The following is a 24,932-nucleotide window of genomic DNA, read 5'->3' as shown; positions in this document are numbered from 1 at the left end:
TGCTCTGTCTCGGTGTCCTCTCTCTCCCCCACCCCTCCAACACACCACCCCCCCCCACCCCCATTTCTGGCTGGTGGTTGGTGTGCGGGACAGGGGGCGGGGGGCACCCGCATCGTGCCTCGGCCCGGAGTTCTGGGAAGTTGTGGCCGTCGAGGATGGGGGTCTGTGGGTACCTGTTCCTGCCCTGGAAGTGCCTCGTGGTCGTGTCTCTCAGGCTGCTGTTCCTTGTACCCACAGGAGTGCCCGTGCGCAGCGGAGATGCCACCTTCCCCAAAGCGATGGACAACGTGACGGTCCGGCAGGGGGAGAGCGCCACCCTCAGGTAGGGAGCATGGCTTCAACCGGGGGCCGCGTCCCTCGGGTGCCTTCTCTGGGGCCAGCGGTGATGGCAGGGAGACCAGAAGTCTCTGGAGGGGCTAGGGCGTCCCAGAGGAGGGGAGGGTCTGCTGTAGGCCCAAGTGGTGGCCACTGGCTTGGTGAGGTGACTTGTTCCCCTTTTGCCTGGACGGGTTGTTATTTGCTCTCACTTGTTGTTGTTGTTTTGTTTTGTTTTTGGTGGATAATCTTACCAGAGAGCCCTGAATTCAGCCCTTGGGACTTTAGGTGTTTGTGAGTCTTGGCACAGCTGGACTGACTTCTGGACACTGAGGGGAGTACTTGAGGTACTGTGTTTAAGTACACAGGGATGGCTAGCCTAAGACCCTTCCTTGGGTCTCTCGCAGGTCCGAAAGGGTGCCATGAAATAGAGGCTTTCTCAAACTCTGCGTTCACCCATTGCCAGGCCGGATAGGAGGCTGCGGAAGACAGAACCACTCATGCCAACCCTGGGTGGTATGCCTGGGGGCCTCTCTTGTAAATGTGAGAGCTGTTTTGATTTTGCAATCTTGGGCCATGCAGAGAAACGTGTAGCTTTTATGCACCAACATCATTGCTGTGTGAGAAGCACAATAGGGAAGCTTTTTGTTTTAGCTTAATGAGTTACAGAGAATCACTTCCATGCTCTAGGCAGAGGGGTGGAGATTCTTGGAATATGAACCTTTGGGGACGGGGCCTGCTGCAGTGGAGACTTTAATAAAAATGCAGCCACCACTTTCCACCAGCTCAGCAGATATCATCTTTTATCCCTTTAATGAGGCAGTTCTGGTCCTAGGAGACGGATTCAGGGACGTCCCAGCTTAACTATGTCTCACAATGTACACAGGGTGAATGCATTTGCCCTGCCTATGACTTTGATGGTGATGGTGAAAATAAAACATTCTGACCCAGATTCTGCAGCCAGTGTAGTGTGCCTGGCTTTTGCAAGGAGAGAATGAAGGGGTGGGGGAGTTCCTTCCTGCTCTCCTCTTGGCCTGCCTGCAAAGGAGGAGCAAGTTTCTTCCTGGGGAAGGAAGGAGAGCCTTGGAGACCCAGGTTATTCTGTCTTAATGCAAGAGTTTAGTTTGGATTAGTGCTACTTTGGGTTTTTAGCTGAATAACGTGTTTTGAGCTATAGAACAGATCTCAGAGGCCAGTCTGCTGGTAACTAAAGATGGAGAAGAGAGGAATAGAGCCTCACTGATACTATAAGGGACAAGTTTTCCTGCCCTGTGGGCACACCTTAGCTTGTCCTAAATGAGAATGTGATATCCCTACTTCATTTGTCAAAGAAGGCTCCTGAGTTATGTTTCCTGAGCCCTGTGTGCTGCACATTTGTAGAAGACCCTTTAGTTCCAAGATCCTAGGAGCCAGAGCAAAGGTCAAGCAATAGTAGTGTGAAGTGGATCAAAAACTTCCCCACCTTTGGTCTTCCCATGGAGACAAAGAGGTCCAGCAATGAGTATGATTAGCTCAGTTCTGAACTTTCTAAAGTCTTTAGTCCTCTCAGAATTACACCAGAACCTCCAGTTTTCTCCTTTCTGGGATGCAGTAAGTGCATGCAACCAGTAGAGAGCGCGCTTTCATCTACTTTTTTATTTTTTTATTTTTTTATTAGCTGCTGGCCTGTTTTCATGATCTTCAAATTGTAATGTTTAGCAGCTGGGCTTGGTAATGAGAATGTGAATTTTTTAAAAAAAGGAAAAAGCTGAATACTTGCTTCTCATGCTTTGTGGGAAAAAAATCCCTAACAACTTATATTCAAGTATAAATGCTGTTACCTGAGTAATTGGTTTTATGCTTTAATTTTTTTTAAAGTTTTTAAGTCGGCACATATTCTATAGTTGGTTTTGCTTCTCTTCTTTCTCTTCTTTATTTTTATCGCTCAAACAGAGAAATCAAGAACATTGTCCACATGCTAATTTTCTAAGGTCCTCTAAATGCTGCCTTGTGCATATTTATTACTTTTGATTTTTGGAGGTAGAACTAGGGCTTGAACCTGGGACCTTGCATCTGCTAGGCAAATGTTCTGCCACTTGAACCATGCTTCTATCCCTTTTGTGCTTTAGTGATTTTTCATATAAGTTTCATGGTTTTTCCCCCAAAAGGCTCAGTATGTGATATTCCTATCATAGTTGGAATTACTAGCTAGCTAGCCAGTAATTACTGGCCACTAGCTAGCTATACCTGCTTTGTTTGTTGAGATGAGTTCAATTGCCAAGGCTGCCCTCAAAGCTTCCTGATCTCTGACATCTGAGTAGCTGGGATTATAAGCATGAGCTCCTGCACCTGGCTTCTTTATTATTACTTATTTAATTTTGTGCTAGTACTGAGGCTTGGTTTCTGTCACATAGATTTACCCTTAAAGGTGGTAATATACCACTGGATCCAGAGCTCCACTTCTAACTTTTTGTTGAGTTTCATGAACTTTCCTGCTCCAGCTGGCTTCAAACTATGATCCTCAGACTCAGCCTCCTGAGTAGCAAGGATTACAGGCATGAGCCACTGGTGTCAGGTTTCTGCCTGTATTTTTATACAATGCCCCATTTTGATTTTCTTGAATACTAATGGCTTCCTTCCTTTCATCATTTAAATTCATACCATTCCCTGATTTCTAAGAAGTTTTGAGTTCAGTGTGATCACAATGTTTCCTAGAAAAATAAGAGAGCAGCCCTGCCAATTTCTATGGGTCTTAGACTCTTGCCTTTTGTTTCCAATGCATCTAGTTCCTCAGTAGTCTGAGGGACAGTCTGTTTGCACTTGCTAGAAATCCATGACAATGACCTTGACCACAGATAAATGTACTATGTCTCTTTTTTGCTTTGAAAATCTTAGTATTTGATCAATTTTTTTATTTATGTGGTACTTGGGATTGAACCCAATGCCTCACGCATATGAGGCAAATACTTTAAAACAGTGATCCACATTTGCAAGCTTGTAATTCTTATGTCTAGTCACACTTAAGTGTCTTCTTGATAGGGTTCACTGGGAAGTCATTCCTTGGGAAGTTAGTTTTCCAAATGGAACTAATAATATCCATGTCTATTAGCCACAGAAATCATTTTCAGTTGTACCCGCTAGAGATCTTATTTATTACCATTCTGTATCTAAATGTTGCATGACGTTAGAAAAGGAGCAGAGCAATGGTGAACAAGCCTCAGTCCACCTCCGGATTTTCCAGTGAAAAATGACATAGCTTAGGGGAAAATGGCGTCCTTTCTATTGTGACAAGCCTTTCATTGTTGTGGGGGACAATTGAAAGTGGTATGCTGGAGATACCACGGAGATTTCAGATGTGGAAGGAAACCTGCTTTGTATAAGTGAGTTAATATTATCAGCCCTGTGACTACTTCAGAGGGCTACTTGAAAAGTAAGAGCAATTATTTGAATATTGAGTTATTTTGCCTTTTTGGAAGGGAGACGATATGGAAAATGAAGGTGCTATTCACTATGGTTGAATTATAGCTTCTATGAATCTGATTTGAATTCATTATTACAAATGGGCCCTCTTGGCCAGAATCATTTCATTACAATTATGTGCTGTTGGGTTAAAAATGTTCAGTGCCTTTCTTTTAGATTAGATATGACAAGTATCTGGGAGTTTTCTATCTGAGTCACTGCCTGCATCAGGACCGGAGCCCGGGATCTAGAGCAGTGTCAGCTGGCATCTGTTAAGCAACCTCCAAAGCCCAGATGCCAGTCATAGACCTCAGTTACCTCTAAATTTGCTCTTCTTCCTGTAAGCCCTCTTCATCCTTTTGTGTGGCTGTTTTGAGGGGTGCCATGAAATTGTGGTTGTAGTTGTAACTGCCGTACTCTGTGGGCAAAGTTCCCACCAGCTCAGTGGTATATTTTGTTGTTGTTTGTCCTTTGTTTTCAATAGCAGGATAATCGAGGGTTGTTGATCCGCGATTATGCTTAATGGCTCTTTTCTAAACTGTCCTGACATTTTGAGTTGGAGTTTTGAGCTAATCCATTCAGAATCAAAGATGCAAGGGTTGACCACTGCCAAGGAATCATCTGAGCAGTGGTTTTTGGCTGAAGCAGCAGGGCAGTGGGTGGTGTTCTGCATTCTTCTCTCACTGTTAGCAGCTTGTCCTTAGATGCAAATTAGGAAATTTGAGGTCAACTGTTAGGTCATTGCAAACACACATACAATTTTTGCATTTCCATATTTAAGGCGCCAAAGCAGAATTAGAGCTATATATATAAGTAGGAAGACATTGCTCTTGGTCTGGGCAGATGAGTGTGTAAAAAGATACTCCAGCAGGTACAGTCTCAAGAGGATCTCTCTCATAATGATGCTATCCTGAGTATCTTGTTGGAGTTGCACACATACACATACACACACACATACACATATGTCACACATATGTACTAGGGCTTGAGCTCAGGGCCTTACACTCGTGCTTGGCTCTTTCATTCAAAGCTGGTATCTAATACTTGAGACACACCTCTACTTCTTTGAGATGCTTTATTAAAATTACATTGGTGCTAGGAATAGGGGTGTAACTTAATGGCAGATTGCATGCTTACCAGGCACAAAACTCTGGGTTTAATCTTCAGTACCCCAATAAAACATCTAATGCTAGGCTCCCAGACCAAAGGAATAAACATCTCTAGAGATGGGCATGAACGTGGTTGAGAACCACTTCCCTAAGGGGCTCTCTGCCCTGGAACATCTGAGCAAAGCTGATGTGTAAGCTCTCTCTCTCCCATTGAAACGCCGTCTCTGAACTGTGCAATGGTAGAGACTGTGAGATGCCAGAGTCTGTATCTTCCATGCTGCATATAGATAATGGTGGATACCAATGATGAAAATTAAGTGCTAGCTGAATACTTCAATCTATTTTAATGGGACCCAACCTTTTCTGAAGTAGTATCATCTCTCCAGCGATGGAGAACTCTTATCAGAAGAGTTTCATTCTCTTTCAAATGTGATGCTTGGACAATCAGGTGTAGCATTTGGGGATCTTGGAAGCCAGTGAGACTCTGGATTCCATTTAAATCCTTGGCCAGAGAGGACCACTGAGGTTACCAGTGGTTGTAATGTGTTCTGAAGTATACAAGAGTCCCCTGAATCCCTGCTGACAAGACAATAAGCAGGTGGCAGAGTCAAGGGGGACTTGTCCAGGCAGCAGTAGAATAGATATGTGTCAGGAAGGCTGTCCTGTCTCTGCAGAGATTTGCCTTGCTGAAGATGGGAGAGGACACCGAGATCCGGGAAGCCACTGTCCAAGGACGTGGCCCATCCTGGGTTGAGCCATAGCTGCGTAGTTCCCTGGGCTGGAAAAAGAGTGCTGGCTTGAATATTTACTAGTAACACTCCTGATTGGTAGAGTTATGCCTCACTCCTGGGACTTGTATGCCAACTTCCTGCCCTTGAAGCAAGGGATGAAGGCATGAAAGCACGAAGGACATAGACCCTTGGCTTCCTAAGCCCCAAGCCACAAAAAACAGCATATCTTATCCAAGCCTTTTGGTTAATTATTTGGCCTTTTTGTAGCAAACTAGGCCCTTGGGTTTAGGTTACTTCCATCTTTCTATATACTTCCCATCTATCTTCTAACAAAAGACTGCACCCTTGACCTTCTCACTGTGCCTACTGCAGGGCTGGCTATGAGGAAGACATCCCCACGGCAGATCTGATGGGATGTGGGAGTGAGAGAACACACAAGCAGGTCTTCTTTGACCTTCCCCGGGGAGGACTTTTTAAATTGCTTCTTATTAACAGGAAGAAGTCTTTACAGCCATGAGATGAGAGGAGGGAATTAATCCAGTGCGTCTTATAGAAGTTTGCATTGTCTATTTTGTTAGAAACAAAGCATTAACCTTTGTTGCTTTTTATTTAAATACAGACAAGAAAGCACCAAATTATTTCTGATAGAATTGCTATTGTTGGCCTTGCAGGAAGATGCTTTGTCTGATGTTGTCTTTAGTGAGATTGGAGCTATGGTTTCCAGGGGTAGAGGCTGGGGAGGGACTGGTTCTTGTCATCTTTGTTTTTCCTCAAACCACTCCCACCAGATGCTTCTATACTGGTCTCTGTTTTTATTTGAGAAGGGCACCATGGAGGGCTGCTTAGCCCTTGCCTGAGGGGTGTGGGTTATTTTCCTGATAGGGAAGTTTAGAGAGAGGAAGAGTTTGAACCTTGCAAAGATCTTCTCTTCTAACACCATGGTCCCTTTAAGAAAAGTTGCAAAGGACTCAGTAGAGAGGTGTGTGTGTGTGTGTGTGTGTGTGTGTGTGTGTGTGTGTGTGTGTGTGTGTGTGTGTGTGTGTACTGGGGTTTGTCCTCAGGGCCTTGAGCTCTGGCTTAGTTTGTCCTTGAAGGCTGATGTTCTACTACTTGAGCCATCCCTCCACTCTGGCTTTTGGCCAAGATTACAGACTTGAACATATGGCACCAGGCCCAGGGTGTGCTTTTAAAAACACATGATCATGACTTACTGAAAGTCAAATGCCACATCCATCAACCACTATCTCCTGAGGTTTTGGGGATTATAATCCAAATTGATGACCTAGGGGGTGGACTTTGAGGGACATAAAGCCACTTGTCTCTTGTCCAGTGATTATGTAATAGAGATAAGATTTTTTCCTCTAGAAGGCCTTTCTTCTTCTCCTCAATTTTGTTAGAAGGGCTCATTTCCCCTCCAGCTATTGAGAACAGGGAAGGTGTCCATGTGGTGCAAGCAGAACAAAGCATGACTATCTTATCTCTTTCCTGACACATTGGCCCAAAGGCCAGGAGACTTGCCATTAGCTGAGGGCCTTCGCTGGAAGTGGTCTCACTGTAGGGTGCTGGCATTTTATGATTCCTCCCCTGCATCCAAGAAGGTGCTGATCTACCTGTTCCAGCTACAGGTCATGAGAGTTCAACACTCTGCAAAATGATGGCCACCAGAGGGTGTCCGTCGTGGCGAACACTGATGTTCTTGGCCTAGTCTCTGTCCTTCTACAGCACTGAAATTACCCTAAGGGATTTGCAAATTAAGACAAAGTGAGCAAGTCATCCATTGGCAAAAAGCCACTTATGAGACCCATAAGGAAAAGAGTGTCCCTCCTCCCCCCAAAGTCTAGAGTGAACAGAAATGATTTAAGCCCTAAAATATGTCATTTCATACCTTCCTTTCTTACCTTTAGATTCCCATTTTAGTTAAGCCATTCAGGCTGTGGAAATTGCTACAGGTCCTCTATTCACCTCCTGACTGATTCATACCCTAGGGAAAATCATGTGACACGTTTTATTCACCTCTTCCCTGGAAATGATACATTTTGCTTAAATCAGAGAGATACTGAGGATTTGACCTGACTTCCCATAAAAGTGCAGATCGATAAAGTGTTTAAAAATTGGTTTTGAATATTAAACATTTTCAGCGGTTCTGAAGATTTACTGCATCTCAATTAACCAAGTTTCCATTGCATAATCAGAAAAAAGAACATTTTAAGTGGTTGTTAAGTTTTCTGGCTGGTCCACAGAAGATAATTTAACTCACAATTACCCAAAATGCTATAGACCAGCAATGAAGAATAAGTCAGAATAACATTGTTGGAAGAAGTAATTGTGCCAAAGAGAAAAAAAAAATTGAATATGATAACTTTCTATTTATTTTGAGTTCCAATGCTGAAGAAAAGTAGGTGTAATTACAGTAAGATAATACAGAAACACTTTCTCAAAGGTATTTCTGAATACTTTCAAAAAAAAGTTCTGAAAGTTTATAGTACTGTTTCTATCAGGTCAAATTTAATTTTAAGATACGTGGTTCTTACGATAATCCTTCAGTATATACCTTTGTTGGGAAGCATTTTTTCTAGTAATTAGGGAAATAGGATAGAAGAGAAAGGAAGGATGAGAGGAGATTTGAAGAAATAAAGGAAGACAGATAAAGGAAATGAAAGACAAAATGGAAAGACACTGGACAAGAAAGAGTAAGAGAGAGATTTTCTGGAGGTAGTATCAAGAAATGGAAGGAAGAGAAAACAAGAGCTAGGAGGCAGGAAAATTATAAGGGGCAGGGGCCATAAAATAGAATTAAAAAGTAGTCAAAGATAAAGGAGAGTAAGCAGTCATGTAGGTCACTATGCCTAGCGTTCTAAAGTTCTGGTATTTAAATGTCTCCTTGATTCTCCAGGCAGCATAACCACATATGGCTAGTGTCCAGTGTATTGCAGCCACCAGCAAAGATAAAAGCAACATAGAGTTCATTTTCAACATAATGATTTGTTCGTGCAGGGGAGGGGGCGGGGGGGTAGGATGGGAAGGGAGGGGAAGGGGAAACAAAGGAGGAGGCTACAATGCTTGATAAGAAATGTACTCATTATCTTTCCCATGTAATTGTAACTCCTTTGTACAGTATTTTCACAATAAAAAAAAAGCAACGTAGAGTTCTTGCTTCCGACTAGATTCGCTCCTCCCTCCTTCCCTCCCTCTGTCCCTTTCCCTCCCTCCCTCCCTCCTTCCCTTCCTTCCTTCCTTCCTTCCTTCCTTCTTTCCTCCTCCCTTTACCTTCTCTTTCTCCTTCCCCTTTCCCTTTCTTTCCTTCCTCTGAGCTAAGGAACTAGGGCTTGAACACAGGGCCTTGCAAGATTGCCATGTTGTAAGACTAGTGCTCTATCACATGAGCCACACCTTTACTTCCAGCTATTTGCTTGTTAAATGGAGATTTTAAAAAAAAGTTATGGTTTGTCTACCTGAGCTAGCTTCAAGCCACAAGCCTTGTATCTCAGGTTTCTGCGTAAGTAGGGTTATAGGCATGAGCCACTGGTGCCTGGGAGAGCTCCTGACTTTCTTTCTCTTTTCAATTTGCATCTCAATTGCACATCATCATCCCTTGCCAGGAATCTTGGTTCATAACTTTCTCATCTGTGTTGGGCCCACCACAGGCCCTGAGTGGCTGGACACTCTGCTTGTCTGCTAGAAACATCTATTTGGGCTAGTCTTCCTTAGGAGTGCTACTCTCCCTAGCCTAGTGGAACTTTCCAGAGATTGCATTTTGCCTGCTCATCTGAGTGCTCACTGTGTAGATCTTTTCATCAGAGGTCTAGGCCAAAGGATACTTGCTTCTGTCTGCCCAGAACCTCTGCAATTCAACAGTTTCTTCTCATATATTTAACTTACTTGATCAGTTACCTGTCTGTCTTGACCAGCCTTCCATGTGGCCCTGACCTGTGACTTCTAGACTGTTGCAGGAATGTTTACAACTTTCCAGGTAATAAAAGATGGGGCTATTATCAACATACAGGAGGACTTAAGTCAGTCCACAGTTTTATTAGAATGGCCTTTTGTTCACAGAGAGATTAGATGCCTATGTAAGAGGAAATTATAGTATTCAAATTGGTCCTCCCCTGTTCCAACTGCCTTGTCCTGTGTAACTTCCATTGTTTCTCTGAAGCTCCCTGTAAAATTCAGACGTCTTCTAAGGTCTCTTTAGTATGTAATACCTAACACATTGTCCAGGACCCTGCCTAACAGTATAATTTATGCCCAAGTTGTTTTAAAAAATGAATGCTTCTGCTTTCTTTCTGTTTCTTTCCCTGTCACAAGTATACATGGGCACACACATGCGCACAAATGATCTGACATCCGTGCATGCTTCCACTTCCTAATGAAGATATCCTCACTCACTTTTAAATTGAGAAGTCATTGAAATTACCACCAGAGTTTCTGGCATTTGAATCCTAGTTGAGATAATGATCTTTCCCTAGATGGTTGGTATTTAACTTGTCCTGTCTCCTCCTGCTTGTTATAATTGCCGTATTTGTGAATTTCATAATATTCTTAAAGTCATGGGCAGACTCTATGTCATCCTGAGGGAGGTGTGCTTGCTTCCTTCCTGTCAGCAAAGCTCCAAATTACAGGATGGCACCTATGGAAGTCTGCAAACATCAGGGAATGGAAAAGCCAACGTAAGCCATCTCCTAACATTGCAGAGGGTGTGTGGGGATGTAGGGATTTTTAGACCTATTCTCTGGGCCACCTGAAATGCAGCTGCTTCTGCAGCAAGCACCTACTGTGATGGCCCACAGCTACATCTCAGCAATACGCACTTACACCTGTGCAGTGGGAAGAGCTTATAGAATGCTCTTGATTATATGCTCTGTTTTACAATTGGCAAGTCAATGGGTGCTTAGTGAAATGTAAGATAAAGTATAACCTCTCTCAAGAGGTTAAGAACATCAGCTCTGCAGTTGAAAAGGCTCATTCAAACCCCAACTCTGCTAGTTAAATAACAGCTGTATGTGGTTGGACAAGTGACACAATTTCTGTAAGCCTTAATTTCCTGATGGAAAAAAACAGTGTCTCTATAGTCACTTGACTAGGTTATTGGGAGAGAGAAAATGGCCTTGAGTTTGTAAAAGAGTTTAAAAACTCATGCTATAGCAAGCTCACAATAAACTGCAGCTATTATAAAAAAAATTAAATATAAGGCGTGATCAATCCTCAGTATCCACGGGAGATTGGTCCCAGGTCCTGTGTAGACAATAAAAGATGTGAATTCAAGTCCCTGATCCAAAATTGTGTAGTATTTGCATACAACCTATATATATCAGTCTATATATGTTAAATCATCTCTACATTACTTACAGAAATTAATGTCACCCAAATGCTACATGAATAGCTACTTTACTGTGTTGTTTGGGAAGAATGAGATAAATATGTAACTATTCATACATATATGAACATCTGTGTGACTACAAGTTCAATACATCTACCTTTCTTTTTCTAGATGTTCTTTTTTTGGGGTGGGGGGTGTCCGGTTGTGGGCCTGAACTCTGGGCCTGGGTGCTCTCCCTCAGCTCTTCAGCTCAAGGCTAGCACTCTACTACTTGAGCCACAGCGCCACTTCCAGCTTTTTTTTTCTGCTTATGTGGTGCTGAGGAATCGAACCCAGGGCCTCATGCATGCAAGGCAAGCTCTCTGCCACTGAGCCACCTTCTCAGCCCCCTAGATGGTCTTGATTTGTGATTGTTTAAATTGGAACAGGCAGAACCCCAAGAAATGGAGAGCTATTTGTACCAATTCACAGTTTAAACAAATAGCACTCATTTATTACTAGCTATATGATACCATCGTTGTAGATAATGTGGATGTTATTCTGCCCTGTCCTGCCCTGCCCTGACATACCCTGTTCCTTTCCACAGTTTAAGAGATTGAACCCAGGGCTTCCTGCTTGTTGGGAAAACTCTTATCACTTGAACCACACCCCAACCTGAAAATGGACTTAAAAAATTGATTCGAATGCTTTCTTTGTAAATATTTGCCTATGACAGTAAAAGACAGAGCCCACAGAAAGGACAGAGGGAGAGAAATGGTGAGAAGAGACAAATTTATTTTACATAAAACACAACCATTATAAATGTTAATTATCACCCCAGAAAGTGCAAAACTCTTCTGTGTCTCCCTTTTTACTGCAGTAATACTAATATTAATATATATATGAAACATAAAATTTATTGTTTCCATGATCTTTTTAAGTGCACCTTTCAGTTGGCATTAAGTACATCCATCTTGCTGAGTAGCCATTTCCACCTTACTGCATGTCTTTCGAGTTCCCCAATGGAAGCACTACCTAATCATAACGCATCATTCTTCCCTCTCCTACAGTCCCTGGGAACCACCACGCTATTTCTGTCTTGAAGATTCTGACTACACCTGGAACCTCTGACAAGTGGCATTATATAATAGTTGTCCTTTTTGTAAATAGCTAATTTAATTTGCATATCTTCAAGGTTTTTACCTGTTGTCATATTTCTTTCCTTCTTAAGATTCAATCATTGGTAATAATCCTGTACCACACTTGTTTACCTATCCTTTGATGGAGGCTTATATTACATTCACTATTGTGAATGATGGTACTATGAATATGGGTATGCTTTGGTATGGGATTACTTTGGTATTGCCCCAAAGTGGAATTGTTGGATCATATAATCATTTTCTGTTTCATTATTTGAAGAATTCCCATCCGATTTTACATGGATCTTGTTCTATTTTATGTTACTTGTTCTATTTTTACTAGCCAACAGCCTAACCAACACCTGTTATTTTCTCCCTTTACTTATTAATTTTTTATCATAACCAGGTTCATGAGTACAAATTGTATTTCATTGTGGTTTGATTTACAATTCCCTAAGGAGAAATGATGTCAATGTGCTAATTCACCATTTGTGTATTCAAGTCAGTGCCTGTTTTCTAGGTGAGTTTTTGTTGTTGCTCTTGTTGTTGAGTTGTGGTCTGGAAAATAGACCTTTTATCTATGTATGACTTGCACATATTTTTAAATATGTACACATGCTTCAAAATATGTTCCATTGGATAGGCTCCTCCCATTTCTGTTGGTTGCTAATAGGTTAAGAACATTTTTTATTAGATAGTGTCTCCCTAAATAGCACAGTCTCCTGACTGTATCTCCTGAGTGCTAGGATTATTTTTTTTTATTGTGAAAATATCATACAGAGGGTGACAATAACATGAGCAAGGTAATGAGTACATTTCTTATCAAGCATTGTTGCCTCCTCCTTTGTTTCCTCTTCCCATCCCTTCCCATCTCCCCCTTCCCCAGGGTACCCCTCTCGCCCCCGCACCAAAGTTGTATAGTTCATTTTTCGACATAACATCTTGTACATCTCATTGCTGCAATGGGTTAACCTGTATCCCTATTTAAACAATTTGATTTTTCCCTTCCCCTCCACAAATTATACCAACAACAAATACAGTGAAAACAGGGGTTATACCATGGGGGAGGGACATACAAAGCAACAAAGAAATCATCTTATAAATATGTTAGAAACAATAGCAAGAAAGAAAAAAACATTTGAGTCCTTATCTTGGGGTTCATTTCACCTAACACCAACTTACCTGACCTTTTCTGCTGGTCTCAGACATATACTAGTAATTGCAAATAAGGGAAACCATGGGACCTATGTTTCTTTGGGCCTGGCTTACTTCACTTAATATAATTTTTTCCAAGTCTTTCCATTTCCTAACAAATGGGGCAATGTCATTCTTTCTGATGGAGGCATAGAATTCCATTGTGTATATATACCACATTTTCTTGATCCATTCATCTACTGAGGTACATCTGGGCTGGTTCCATATGTTAGCTATGGTAAATAATGCTGCAAGAAACATAGTCGTGCTGGTAGCTTTAGTATGGTCTTGTTTGTGATCATTTGGGTAAATGCCCAAAAGTGGGATTGCTGGGTCATAGGGGAGCTCTATGTGGAGTCTTTTGAGGAACCTCCATACTGCTTTCCAAAGTGGTTGAACAAGTTTATACTCCCACCAACAATGTTGTAAGGTTCCCTTCTGTTCACATCCCCTCCAGCATCTGTTGTTATTAGAGTTCTTGATTATAGCCATTCTAACTGGAGTGAGGTAGTATCTCAGTATTGTCTTGATTTGCATTTGTTTTATGGCTAGGGAGGTTGAGCATTTCTTCACGTGTCTATTGGCCATCCTTCTTTCTTCTTCAAAGAAGTTCTCTTTAAGTCTTTAGCCCACTTATTTATTGGGCAGTTGTTTCTTTGAGGATTTGTTGTTGAGGTATTTAATTTTTTGAGTTCCAGGTATATTTTAGATATGAGACCCTTGTCCACTGTATGGCTAGTGAAGATCTTCTCCCAATCTGTGGGCTTTCTATTGATCTTGCTAGCTATGTCCTTTGCAATGCAGAAGCTCTGCAATTTCATGCAATCCCATTTGTCCAACCTTTCTTTGATTTGTTGTGTTTCTGGGTCTCTATTAAGAAAATTTCGGCCTGTGCCAAGGAGACCTAGGGTTTCTCCTGTTTCTTCCTGTAATGTTTTCAGTGTCTGCTTTGCTGAGTGCTACAGTTTATATCCTGTTTTGCAATAAATGTCTCATCATGTTTGTATGGATAGTTTTTGTTTAATTTTCATCGTTGGTATCAACCCAGTAACTCACACATGCTCCACTTTGCCCTCCTGTTTCTGCCCCTTTAAGTAGCTAGGATTAATCATGTGTTTGGATGCATGCAAATTTTCAGTTTTGTTGTAGTCCAGTCTATCTGATATTTTCCTCCCTTTCGTTAGCTATGGTTTTGGTGTTATACCCCAAAACCATCGTTAAATCCAGTGTCATAAGCTTTACTCCCTTATTGCAGTTTGAATTTTACACTTATATACATATATATGTGTGTATATATATATAGCATCTTCAAGCTATATACATATATACCTATATATGATCAAGTTTAGCTAGTTTTCATATATGATATGAGGATTCACCTTTATCCTCTTGTGTATATATATCCAATTTTTCAAGACTGTGGATAAGTTTTCACTGTCTTAACTGAGTGTTCTTGGTCGACATTTTAACATACATTTGAATATTATTTGAATGTGGAAAATCAGGTGAATGTATACGCACAGGCTTATGTCTGGGGTTTCTATATTTGTGTCAGGGAAAACTATTTTGATTACTGTATCTGCATAGAAACATTTTAAATTAGGGAGTGACAGAAGTTGCTATTCTTTTTCAATATTGTTTTGGTGAAGGCCATTCCTTTGAGATTTTACATTGATTTTAGTTAGATTTTATTGTTGTATTCAAAAATCTTTAATGCTCTTATTTAAACTTACCAGAAAATATTTTATTCCATTTGTGTGTGTGTGTGTGTGTGTGTGTGTGTGTGTGTGTGTGTGCAATCATTCATTGTTTTGGGGATGCTGCAGTTAGGTCCCAAGGCCTCTAAACATTATGAAAAGTCTTCTATCACCAGCATCCTCATTTTATTTCTTTTGATACTATAAAAAATATAGAATGGCTTTGTGAATTTCCTTTTAAGGTGATCTAGTGTTTTCATATAGAAATGCAATTGATTTTTCTGTTTATTAATGTTTCCTTTTGTGAATTTATTGAATGTGCATATTTTTCTCATATTGATTTTTTTATGGAATATTTAGAATTTTCTACATGTAAGATCATACCATGGGTAAACACATAATTCCTCTTCCTCCTTTCTTATCTGCATGTCATTATTTTCTTTTTGGCTAATTGTTCTTGCTAGAATTTTCAAAACTATGTTGAGTTAATGTGAAAGAGTCAGACATCTTTGTTTTTTTTCTGATATTAGAGGAAAAGCTTTCAATCTATATTTTCTCATTGAATATATAGTTAAATGTAAGATTTTCATATACAACTTTGTAGATTTGAACTCATTTCTTTTTAGGTTGTGCATACCTGTGTGTGTGTGTGTGTGTGTGTGTGTGTGTGTGTGTGTGTGTGTGCATTTTTTTATCATGAAAGGATATTGAAGTCTATCAAATACCTTTTTGTGTCAATTGAGATGACCTTGAGTTTGCTTTGGTTTTTCCTTCAATCTGTTAATATGGTTTATTACATGATTGCTTTTTCTCAACTGTCCTTTCGCTGTAGGAATAAATATCACTTCATAATGATGTTTATTTTTTATTTTTTTTGTTGGTATGGGGCTTAAACTCTGTTTAATTTTTTTTCAGTCATGGGGCTTGAACTCTGGGCTTGAAGTGCTGTCCCTGAGCAATTCAGCTCAAGGCAAGTGTTCTACCACTTGAGCCACAGCACCATTTCTGGTTTCACTTCCGTTTTTCTGGTGGTTAATTGGAGATAAGAGTCTCATGGACTTTTCTAGTCTGGCTGGCTTCGAACTGTGATCCACTGATCTCAGTCTCCTGAGTAACTTGATTCTCAGATCTCAACCTAAGTAGCTAGCTACTCAACCTGAGTAGCTAGGATTGCAGGCGTGAACCACTGGTGCCCCGTTGTTTAATTTTTAAATACCAGTTTTCTGACATTTTGTGGGGCAGTGGGCAGAGAATTTTGCTTCAATATTTTTAGGAGTTGTTGGTCTGCAATCTTTTTTTTTTTTTTTTACTCTTCCCATAATGTTATTGCTTAACTTTGTTATCTGAATGTTAGCTGTTAGAATGAGTTTGAAAGTATTTTCTCCTCTTCATTTTTTTGAAAGAGATTGAAGAAGACTTGTTTAATTCAGTAAATACTTGGCAGAACTCATCAATGAAGCTTAAGCCAGGCATTCAGTTTTTTTTTGCTTTTGTCATTGTTTGAATAAGATCTCCCTTTTTGTCCAGCTAGTGTGGGCTGTGATCTTCCTATTTCTACTTACCATGTAGCTAAGATGACAGGCACATATCATCATGCCCTGTTTTCTACTTGCAAATATTTTATCTGGACTGGCATTGAACCACAATTATCCTGATATCTGCTTTCTAAGTAGCTGGTATTACAGGCATGAGCCACTGTGTCTAGCTGAGAGGTTTTAGTATTTCAATCTAGTTATAAACCTGTTAACATTTGTTATTTCTCTCCTCCCCCTCTCGCTCTCGCTCTCTCTCAGAGTGAGAGGTTTGTTTGGGGTTAACCAAATTCTAGGAAATTTTCGATTTCCTGTAGAGTATACAATTTGCCATCATACATGTTTTAATGTATTTTGCTTCTATAAAATTGGTTGTACAGTTGCCATAACCTCTCTTCTTTTTTCTGATATGTGTTATATGAACCTTCTATATTCTTAGTCTAGCTAAAGATTTTTGTTGTTGTTGTTAACTTTTTTCAAAGAACCTACTTGTTTTCTTTATATTCTCTGTTGTTTCTCTTTCTCTCTCTATTTTTTTTTTTTTTGGAGTGGGGAGTAGTCCTGGGGCTTAAACTCAGGGTCTGGGGGCTGTTCCTGACTTTTTGTGCTCAACGCTAGCACTCTTAAGCCACAGCTCTACTTCCAGCTTTTCTTGTTTAGTAGTTAATTGGCGATAAAAGTCTCACAGGCTTTCCTGCCATGGCTGCCTTTGAGCCTTGATCCTCAGATCTTAGCTTCCTGAATGCTAGAGTAATAGGCATGAGCCACTGGGTCCAGCTCTCTATTGATTTTCTACCTCTGTCCTGTTTATATTTACACACACACACACACAAACACTCACACATATGCATGCACACATATGCACATATTATATATCTATATGTGTTCAAATACTTATCTATATATAATATGAACATCTGTATAATGTAAAACATGCACACACCTATATTTCACTCTTTTAAATCTATGAATATTTATATTGTGATTCAGCAAATGATCTATCCTGGAAAATTTTTGCATATTTGTACCTGTGAAAAGTGTGTTATTCTGCCTTCGCTCGGTGGAATGCTCTGTGTTTGTTGGGTCCAACTCATCCAGAGTTTTGTTCATATCCTTTATTCCCTCATTGGCTTTCTGTTATCTGTTTGGCGTTGTATATTCTACTACTGACCACGTGGTTCTAGATACTGGGCAAAATAATGTCATCTTATTGCTAGAATTCCAAGAGTCTATGGCCATTATTCATTTTGGGGCACTGTAAAAAGGTGTACAGTGTGTGTGTGTGTGTGTGTGTGTGTGTGTGTGTGTGTGTGTGTGCGCGCACCTATGTGTGTATGTCTATGTCTGTGTAAACTTGTTATCTGGCATTGTAATCAAATTATTTGGCTTAAATTGTTGGAGATTCCTGAAGTTTGTTCAGTTTGGATTTGTAGTTCAGTGCCAGCCAGTCTACAAGCAGTCCAGATCCAGTCCATCTCTTCCAACCTGGAAGAGAGCCTCACTCCTACCTAGACCATCCTGACTACCTCCCCCATGGTAAAAGTAGACTGGAGTCTCACTTGGCTCCATCACACACTGCTGATTTCCTGGTGAAAGATTGCTTTGGATTCGCAAAAACTAAGGCTCTTTCTGTAACTTTGGTTAACTTAAGCACTGTTAGGGTTACCAGAAAGAAATCAATACTATATCCATGCTAAAATCCTCATCACATCTAACAAGTTTTGTCATTGCAGAATGTTTGTTGGTCAATTCTTGATAAGGACCAGGTAAGCTCTACTTATTCCATTTGATTTCTTTGTTGCTTTAATTAGAAATAACAAAGGGTTTGTGTGGCAAAGATTGCAGTTCAAAGCCAGCCCAGGCCAAAAAATCCCTGAGACTCCATCTCCCAACTAACCTGCAAAAAGCCAGGCTGGAAGCATGGCTCAAGACTCATATCTCAAGCCGGGCGCTGGTGGCTCATGCCTGTAATCCTACTCAGGAGGCTGAGATCTGAGGATCATGGTTCAAAGCCAGCCAGGGCAGGAAAGTTTGTGAGACCCTTATCTCCAATAAAACACTAGAAAACCAGAAGTGGCGCTGTGGCTTAAGAGGTAGACCATTCGCCTTGAGCTGAAGAGCTCAGGGACAGCATCCAAGCCCAGATTTCAAGCCCCATGGCCAAAAAAAAAAAAAGAATACTCATATCTCTAATTAACCAGCAAATACTGGAAGTGGTACTATAACTCAAACTGGTAGAGCACTAGCCTTGTGCAGAATACTCAGGGACAGTGCCCAGGCCTTGAGTTCAAACCTCTGTGAATACCAACTGAGACAAGCCATCCCAGCAACGAGCACCTAGACTCAGCCAGTCTGGGGAACAAGGGAACATGGAGAGGAGTAAGAGGAGATGATGTCACATCAGCCACTTTGTGCCTGCCCTTTCAAAATTAACCAGAACCATGAGGTCAATAAAGTGAGAAGCCTGCCTCTCTAATGTCCATACCAGTCTACCTTTTAACTGGACAGGAATTTACATTATTGCTTTTGATACCTGATGTTCTCCCTACCTTGTCACCAGATGTCAGAAGTAGCTAGGGACATCTCCACCAACTCCAGGACAGCCTGGAATGCAGGAGATAATTTTCTGCCCCAAACCCTTCCTCTTGCTATTTGTTTGCTCTCTAGTATTTTTGTTTTTGCTCAACCCCTCTCTGCCTCATGAGATTTCTCCAGACTTCATCCAAGAGACTTGCCTCCTCCAGACTTCATCCAAGGACTCACACCTACCAAGTGATGGCTGCTGCCTGCTGCCTTCTCCCAGAGGAGACCACATCTCAGCCTTTCCCCCTACTGTTGATGCCCCTTGCCAGCAGGAAGTAGCCAGAGAGAATCTTCACCCTTTCTCATAATTATCAAAAGGCTGGGATGTAAGGTCTGCACAGGGATACCTCCCTCCCTCTTGGCTAAGTTTCTGCCCAGTATCTGTTACCTAGGTAACTGGCAGACCTGGAAGCAGTCACCTTCCCCTCCTGCTAGGTCGCATCTTGGGCCACCTCTGGTCACATGCCTCCCATCTGACCTTAGGAGGGTCCCAGACCCTGAGGTCATGTCCCGATCCAGTGAGGCCACACCTTTCCCTCACCAGACCACACCTCTTCCTGTCCCTGGACTAGATAAGCCCTGGCCCAGGAGGGGGTCTGCCCTTTCCTTTTCAGCCATGCTTCTATACCAACAGTTGGGTGAATAAACTACTTCTCCTGCCTTAATAGCGCGTGGTGTTGCCTTCATCAGCTACCTAACGAAACCCACCTATTTAATATACCTTACATCATTGAGCTTTTCCCTTCCTCAGCTCCCCTTTTATTGATTTCCTTTGTAATTAGGTGACCTTTATTTTTGCATTGGAAGTTTAATTTTTCCTCTCGTGTCTTTTTGGATATACTCTATAGATAATATCCTTAGGTTGTATCATCATGGTTAACATGCAGGATATATACACTTTCCTAAAATTATAAAAATTTATTTAACTTCATAACTTGGATATCAAGTGCTAACATATCATGGCATTATTGCTCTGACGTTGCTTTTACATTGTATATCAATTGGCATGAATTTACAATTCTTTTTATAGTTTTATCTTTTAAATTCTGCTTTTTTGAAACTTTTAGCAAGTATGTATTGTAGCAAAACAGTTAAAGTAAGGAGAAAGAGTAACGTTTCCTGTTTCATGCAGGGAATGAGAGATGGACTGCTTCAATCTTATTGTAAAAGAAAAGAAATGAAGTTATGAACAGTCCTTACAATGATAATTTCTTCTCTGTTTGTCCATATATTTGTTCCTTTACCAGATACTCATATTTTTATACACTTTGAGCTTGCTTTCTAGCCTCTTTTTGTTTTACTTTTAGAGACTCCTTTTCACATTTCCTGGAGAACTATTCTATGGTAATGAGTCCTCTGTTTTTGTTTATCTGAACACGTCTTACCTTCTCCTTTATTCTGGAAGGACACTAGCTGAGTACTGAACTCTTGATTGACAGCTTTATCTGTTTTTTGTTTTTGTTTTTGTATTTGCTTTCTTTTTTTCCCATTACTTTAAATGCAAAGTGTATTACCTTTAGTGTGAAAGTATACAAGGTTTCTCCTGAAAAAACTCACTGATGACCTTTGTGGGATTCCTTTGTATACAACAATTGATCATTTGCTGCTTTCAAGGTTCTGACTTTGGTCAGATCTAGTGGCACATACCTGTAATTGCAGCTCTTGGAAGGCATTCACATGCATATATTGCTATGCTTGATGGTATTCCACAAATTCTTTAAGCTTAGTTCAGCTTTCTTCCCTTGTTCTTTCCTTCTTGGGTTGTTTGCCTCATATTCCGTAGTTCCCAATAGCCATTTTTCAATTTGCTGATTTTTTTTTTTCTGAGTCAACAAGCTTTCCAACTCACAAGAAATTTTTATTCACAAAAGTTATTTATAAAAATTTATAGGGGCTGGAAAGGTGGCTCACTAGTAGAGCGCTTGCCTTGCATGCATGAGGCCCTGGGTTCAATTCCATAAGCAAAAAGAAAAAAGCCGGAAGTGTGGCTCAAGTGGTAGAGCGCTAGCATTGAGCCGAATTGCTGAGGGACAGTGCCCAGGCCCAGGGTTCAGGCCCCAGACTGGACCCCCCCCAAAAAAAATTATAAAAATGTTTAATTTTTGTTAATATTCTAATTTTGTTCACCTATTATTTTCTGATTGTTTTTACTTCTTTGTATTTCCCTCTGGCTCTTTAAGAGGATATAAGGTACATAAAAGTTCTTTCAAGTAAGTCCAAAGACTTTGCTTCCTCAGGACTTGGTAGAAGATATATTTGATTCCTTTTAATTGGCCAAGTTCCCTGTTTCTTTTTATGCCTTGTTATCTTTTGTTAAAAAATCAGGGCAACTGTTGTGAAATACTCCCAGTAGACTCAGTTTTCTTTAATACAACCTAGTTTCCCTCTGCTTGACCCACTGGAAGATAGGAAATACTCAGTTCCATCCCTTCTTGCTTATAGGCAGAACACATAGCTTGGAGAACAGAACAAATATCAGAATGCGACTCCCATGCTGCAGAGACTGCAGTGATCAGACTGTGGAGTTTAGAATGACCATGATTAATATGCTAAGCAACTACGTGATAGGTAACAGAAGTGAAGAGAAGGAAATTCAAAGAATAAAAAGGAAACACTAGAATTTTTTTTAAAAAACTGTATAAATGAAGGTTGTCTCTTTTGGACTCATTTGTGGACTAGATATAGCTGAGGAAAAGTTTAGCTTAAAGATATATTGATAGAAACTTTTTTTTTTTTTGGGTCCGGTCGTGGGGCCTGAACTCTGGTCCTGTGCGCTGTCCCTCAGCTGTTCAGCTCAAGGCTAGCGCTCTACCACTTAAGCCACAGTACCACTTCCAGCTTTTTTCTTTTTGCTTATGTGATGCTGAGGAATTGAACCCAGGACCTCATGCATATAAGGCAAGCGCTCTACCACTGAGCCACCTTCCCAGATCCTGACAGAAACTTTTTAAACTGTAAGGCAAACAAACAACAAAATAAAACAACTGCAAACTCAAGACAGTTACAGAAGACATAGCATTTGTATAATGGGAATATTGGAAACAAAAGAGAAAAACTGAAAAATATTGGTAACAAAAGTGGCTGAGAATACAAAAAGATAAGTGTCAGACACCAAACCACAGATTCAGAAGCTCAGAGGACATTACGCAGGATAAATGAAAAGATGAAGAGATGTCTAATGCATATTGTACTCAAACCAAAGAAGTTCAAGTGAAATAAGACAAATGGGAAAATCACCTTACCTGTAGAGGATTCAGAATAAGAATGCCTCTTTAGAAATCACATACAAGGAGAAAGTGCGATGGAAATATTTAAAGTGTTGTAAGAAAAAGAATCACTAACCTGGACAAAGACTTCTTCAACCAAACAGAAATGGAAGGAATTTGTCTTCAATTGAATTGCCTTGAATGAAATGTTAAAAGAAGCTCTTCAAAGAGCAAGGTCATGGACCAGGGCTTATAGGCAGCTTTGATTAGCTCAAGCCAGTACTGATCATCCACACCCCACTTCAACCCCAAGACCTCCAGGTACAGCTGATTCCATACCTGAAATCAAATTGTTCAGTTAGTTTCTGTCTTCCTTGCTCGCTTTCTCCCTCCCTTTCTGTTTCTCTCCCTTTTCTTATTTCTCTTTATCTCTCCCTCCTCCCTCACTCCGCCCTTCTCTGTCACTGTCTGTGGCTTCCTTTTTTGCACATATACACACTTGTTTTTTTCATTTGGATATTAATTTCTCTCTTTTTTGGGGGGGGGTCCAGTCGTGGGGGCCTGAACTCTGGGCCTGGGCGCTGTCCCTCAGCTCTTCAGCTAATACTAGCACTCTACCACTTGAGCCACAGTGTCACTTCTGGCTTTTTTCTTTTTGCTTATGTGGTGCTGAGGAATCGAACCCAGGGCCTCGAGCATGCAAGGCAAGCGCTCTACCACTGAGCCACCTTCCCAGCCCATGGATATTAATTTCTCAAGGGCAGCAATGGGAGTCCAGTTTAAATATGTCAAATAGCTCCTATGATGCTTTGCAGGGCATGTTAGCCATGCCTCTTGACAATGGTCAGTCTATAGCATCTGCCTCTCTTTTCTTCTTTACTCTTTAAGAAGGCAAAAGCAGACATTTATGCACTTGTGATCATAACAAAGATGGAAGTAGTTGTACACATAAACCACTCTTACATTGGGCATTGATTCAAAATTTGCTTCCTTCCTCTCAAGAGTTATTTCCCAGTCTCTCTTTACATATGGCAGATTGTCTTTCAGATGTTGCTTCCCCCATTAATTTTTTCTTCCAGATTTTTATCAGTCACCTTCATCTCAAGAGTTTTCCAGCTTTCTGAACCAGCCTTATGATGCACCTTGGCATCATAATGCTTTCTTGAGGAAGCAGGAGAATACTGGGGTTTGAACTCAGGGGCTCCTGTGCTCTGGCTTCAGTTATTTTGTTCCTGTCAGGTGCTCTACCACTTGAGCTCTGCCTCCAGTCCCCAAGGAGGGTCTTGTAGAAGATAGATGACTGAACGAAACTCCAGATATATAGTCAGGAGCACAGAGGCACACACCCATGAGTTGAATTCCTGTGCAACCCAAACTGCTTCTGTGAATTCTTCTTTGGAGCTACTGAGCCTTCCTATAATGTTTTGTGGTAACCTTTGTCATCCAACTATATTTACCTGACTGCTGTTAACAGAACCATGTTCCCGCAAAGCAGGAAGAATGTCTTACAGGAATGTTCTATTCCAGAAGACAGCATCACTTTTACATCCTACTCTTCATCAAACTTTACAAAAAGTCATTCAGACTGTTGTGATAAACATGTAACTGAAGGAGAAGTGAGCCCTTTGTCTTCTAAAAAGAGGGGGACCAGAAACTAAGGGCGGGAATGCAGGCATCCATTTTGTCACCTGCTTCTGTCCCACAGTTACAAGGTCACTTTTCTCCTCTTTTTCTGCACATTGTCTCCTTCACAAAGGGAAGATGTGTCTTTGTTCAGGGGAAAAGACAGCTGTCTTGCCTCTTCTGGGTTCACAGATTGTCTCTGCACATTGTCTATTATCTTTCTAGCTTGTCGTCAAATCTCCAGGAGATTAAATACGAGTATCTCAACTGAAGTTGGACATCTACTTTTGATCTGATCAAGAAAGCACTAGGAAAAATGATATAAATCAGATAGAGGTTTTTAGACCAAATATGTATTGATAATGATACACCCAATGGTAGTATTTATAGTCTCGCTTAAAACGGATCTTGGAGAGGGGACAGTTTCTTCCCCTCCAGGAAGTGTTTATTCCAGCCAAACTGCTGAGATCCTTGGTTTTTATGGCAACAAGGTGGCTGCAGTTGCTCTAGCCCTCACAGGTTCATATAATAAAGCCTAAATGTAATCACTAAGAGCTTATGCCTGTCTCTTAAAAAAAAAAATATTCTTGTTGGGTGCTAGTGGCTCACACTTGTAATCCTAGCTATCCAGGAGAATGAGATCTAATAATCTTGGTTCAAAGTAAGACTGGACAGAAAAATAAACAACTAAAAAGAATACATGGAAGTGGAGGTATGCATCAAATGGTAGAGTGCCAGTCTGAATGAAAAATGGCAAGCAAGTAAACACAACCTTGGGTTCAAGCCCAAGTACTAGAGAAAGAAAGAAAGGAAGGAAGGAAGGAAGGAAGGAAGGAAGGAAAGGAAGGAAGGAAGGAAGGAAAGACAGGCAGGAAGGAAGGCATTTCCTGCAATTTCTGTCTTAGTAGATTTCTGTATGATGTCTTTGGCTAGAATCACCTTTACAAAGCCAGGCCTTAGCTGGCAAAGTGGACCAAAAAAAGCCTTTCTGTCATTTCCAGCCCCCAAGTAAAAGATAAACTCTATCTGCAAGCTTTGAGTGGGCCAGTGGCAAGCAGTCATTGTACAC

At 40.9% G+C, this 24,932-nt stretch overlaps 1 protein-coding gene across 3 annotated transcripts in view; it reads left to right on the top strand.

The window, feature by feature from the left end:
- Positions 1-155: 155 nt before the first annotated feature.
- Positions 156-24,932, top strand: part of Opcml (opioid binding protein/cell adhesion molecule like) — a 560,765-nt gene continuing 535,988 nt past the window's right edge. For all 3 annotated transcript variants that reach the window (XM_042696179.1, XM_042696180.1, XM_042696181.1), the window contains exon 1: positions 156-322. In XM_042696179.1, coding sequence (XP_042552113.1) covers positions 156-322 — 167 coding nt within the window. The remainder of the gene's footprint in view (positions 323-24,932) is intronic.

Source organism: Dipodomys spectabilis, unplaced genomic scaffold, assembly GCF_019054845.1.
Source record: "Dipodomys spectabilis isolate Male_0828 unplaced genomic scaffold, ASM1905484v1 ptg000201l, whole genome shotgun sequence".
NCBI classification, from domain to species: domain Eukaryota; kingdom Metazoa; phylum Chordata; class Mammalia; order Rodentia; family Heteromyidae; genus Dipodomys; species Dipodomys spectabilis.
This window is presented reverse-complemented; position numbering and strand designations above follow the sequence as displayed.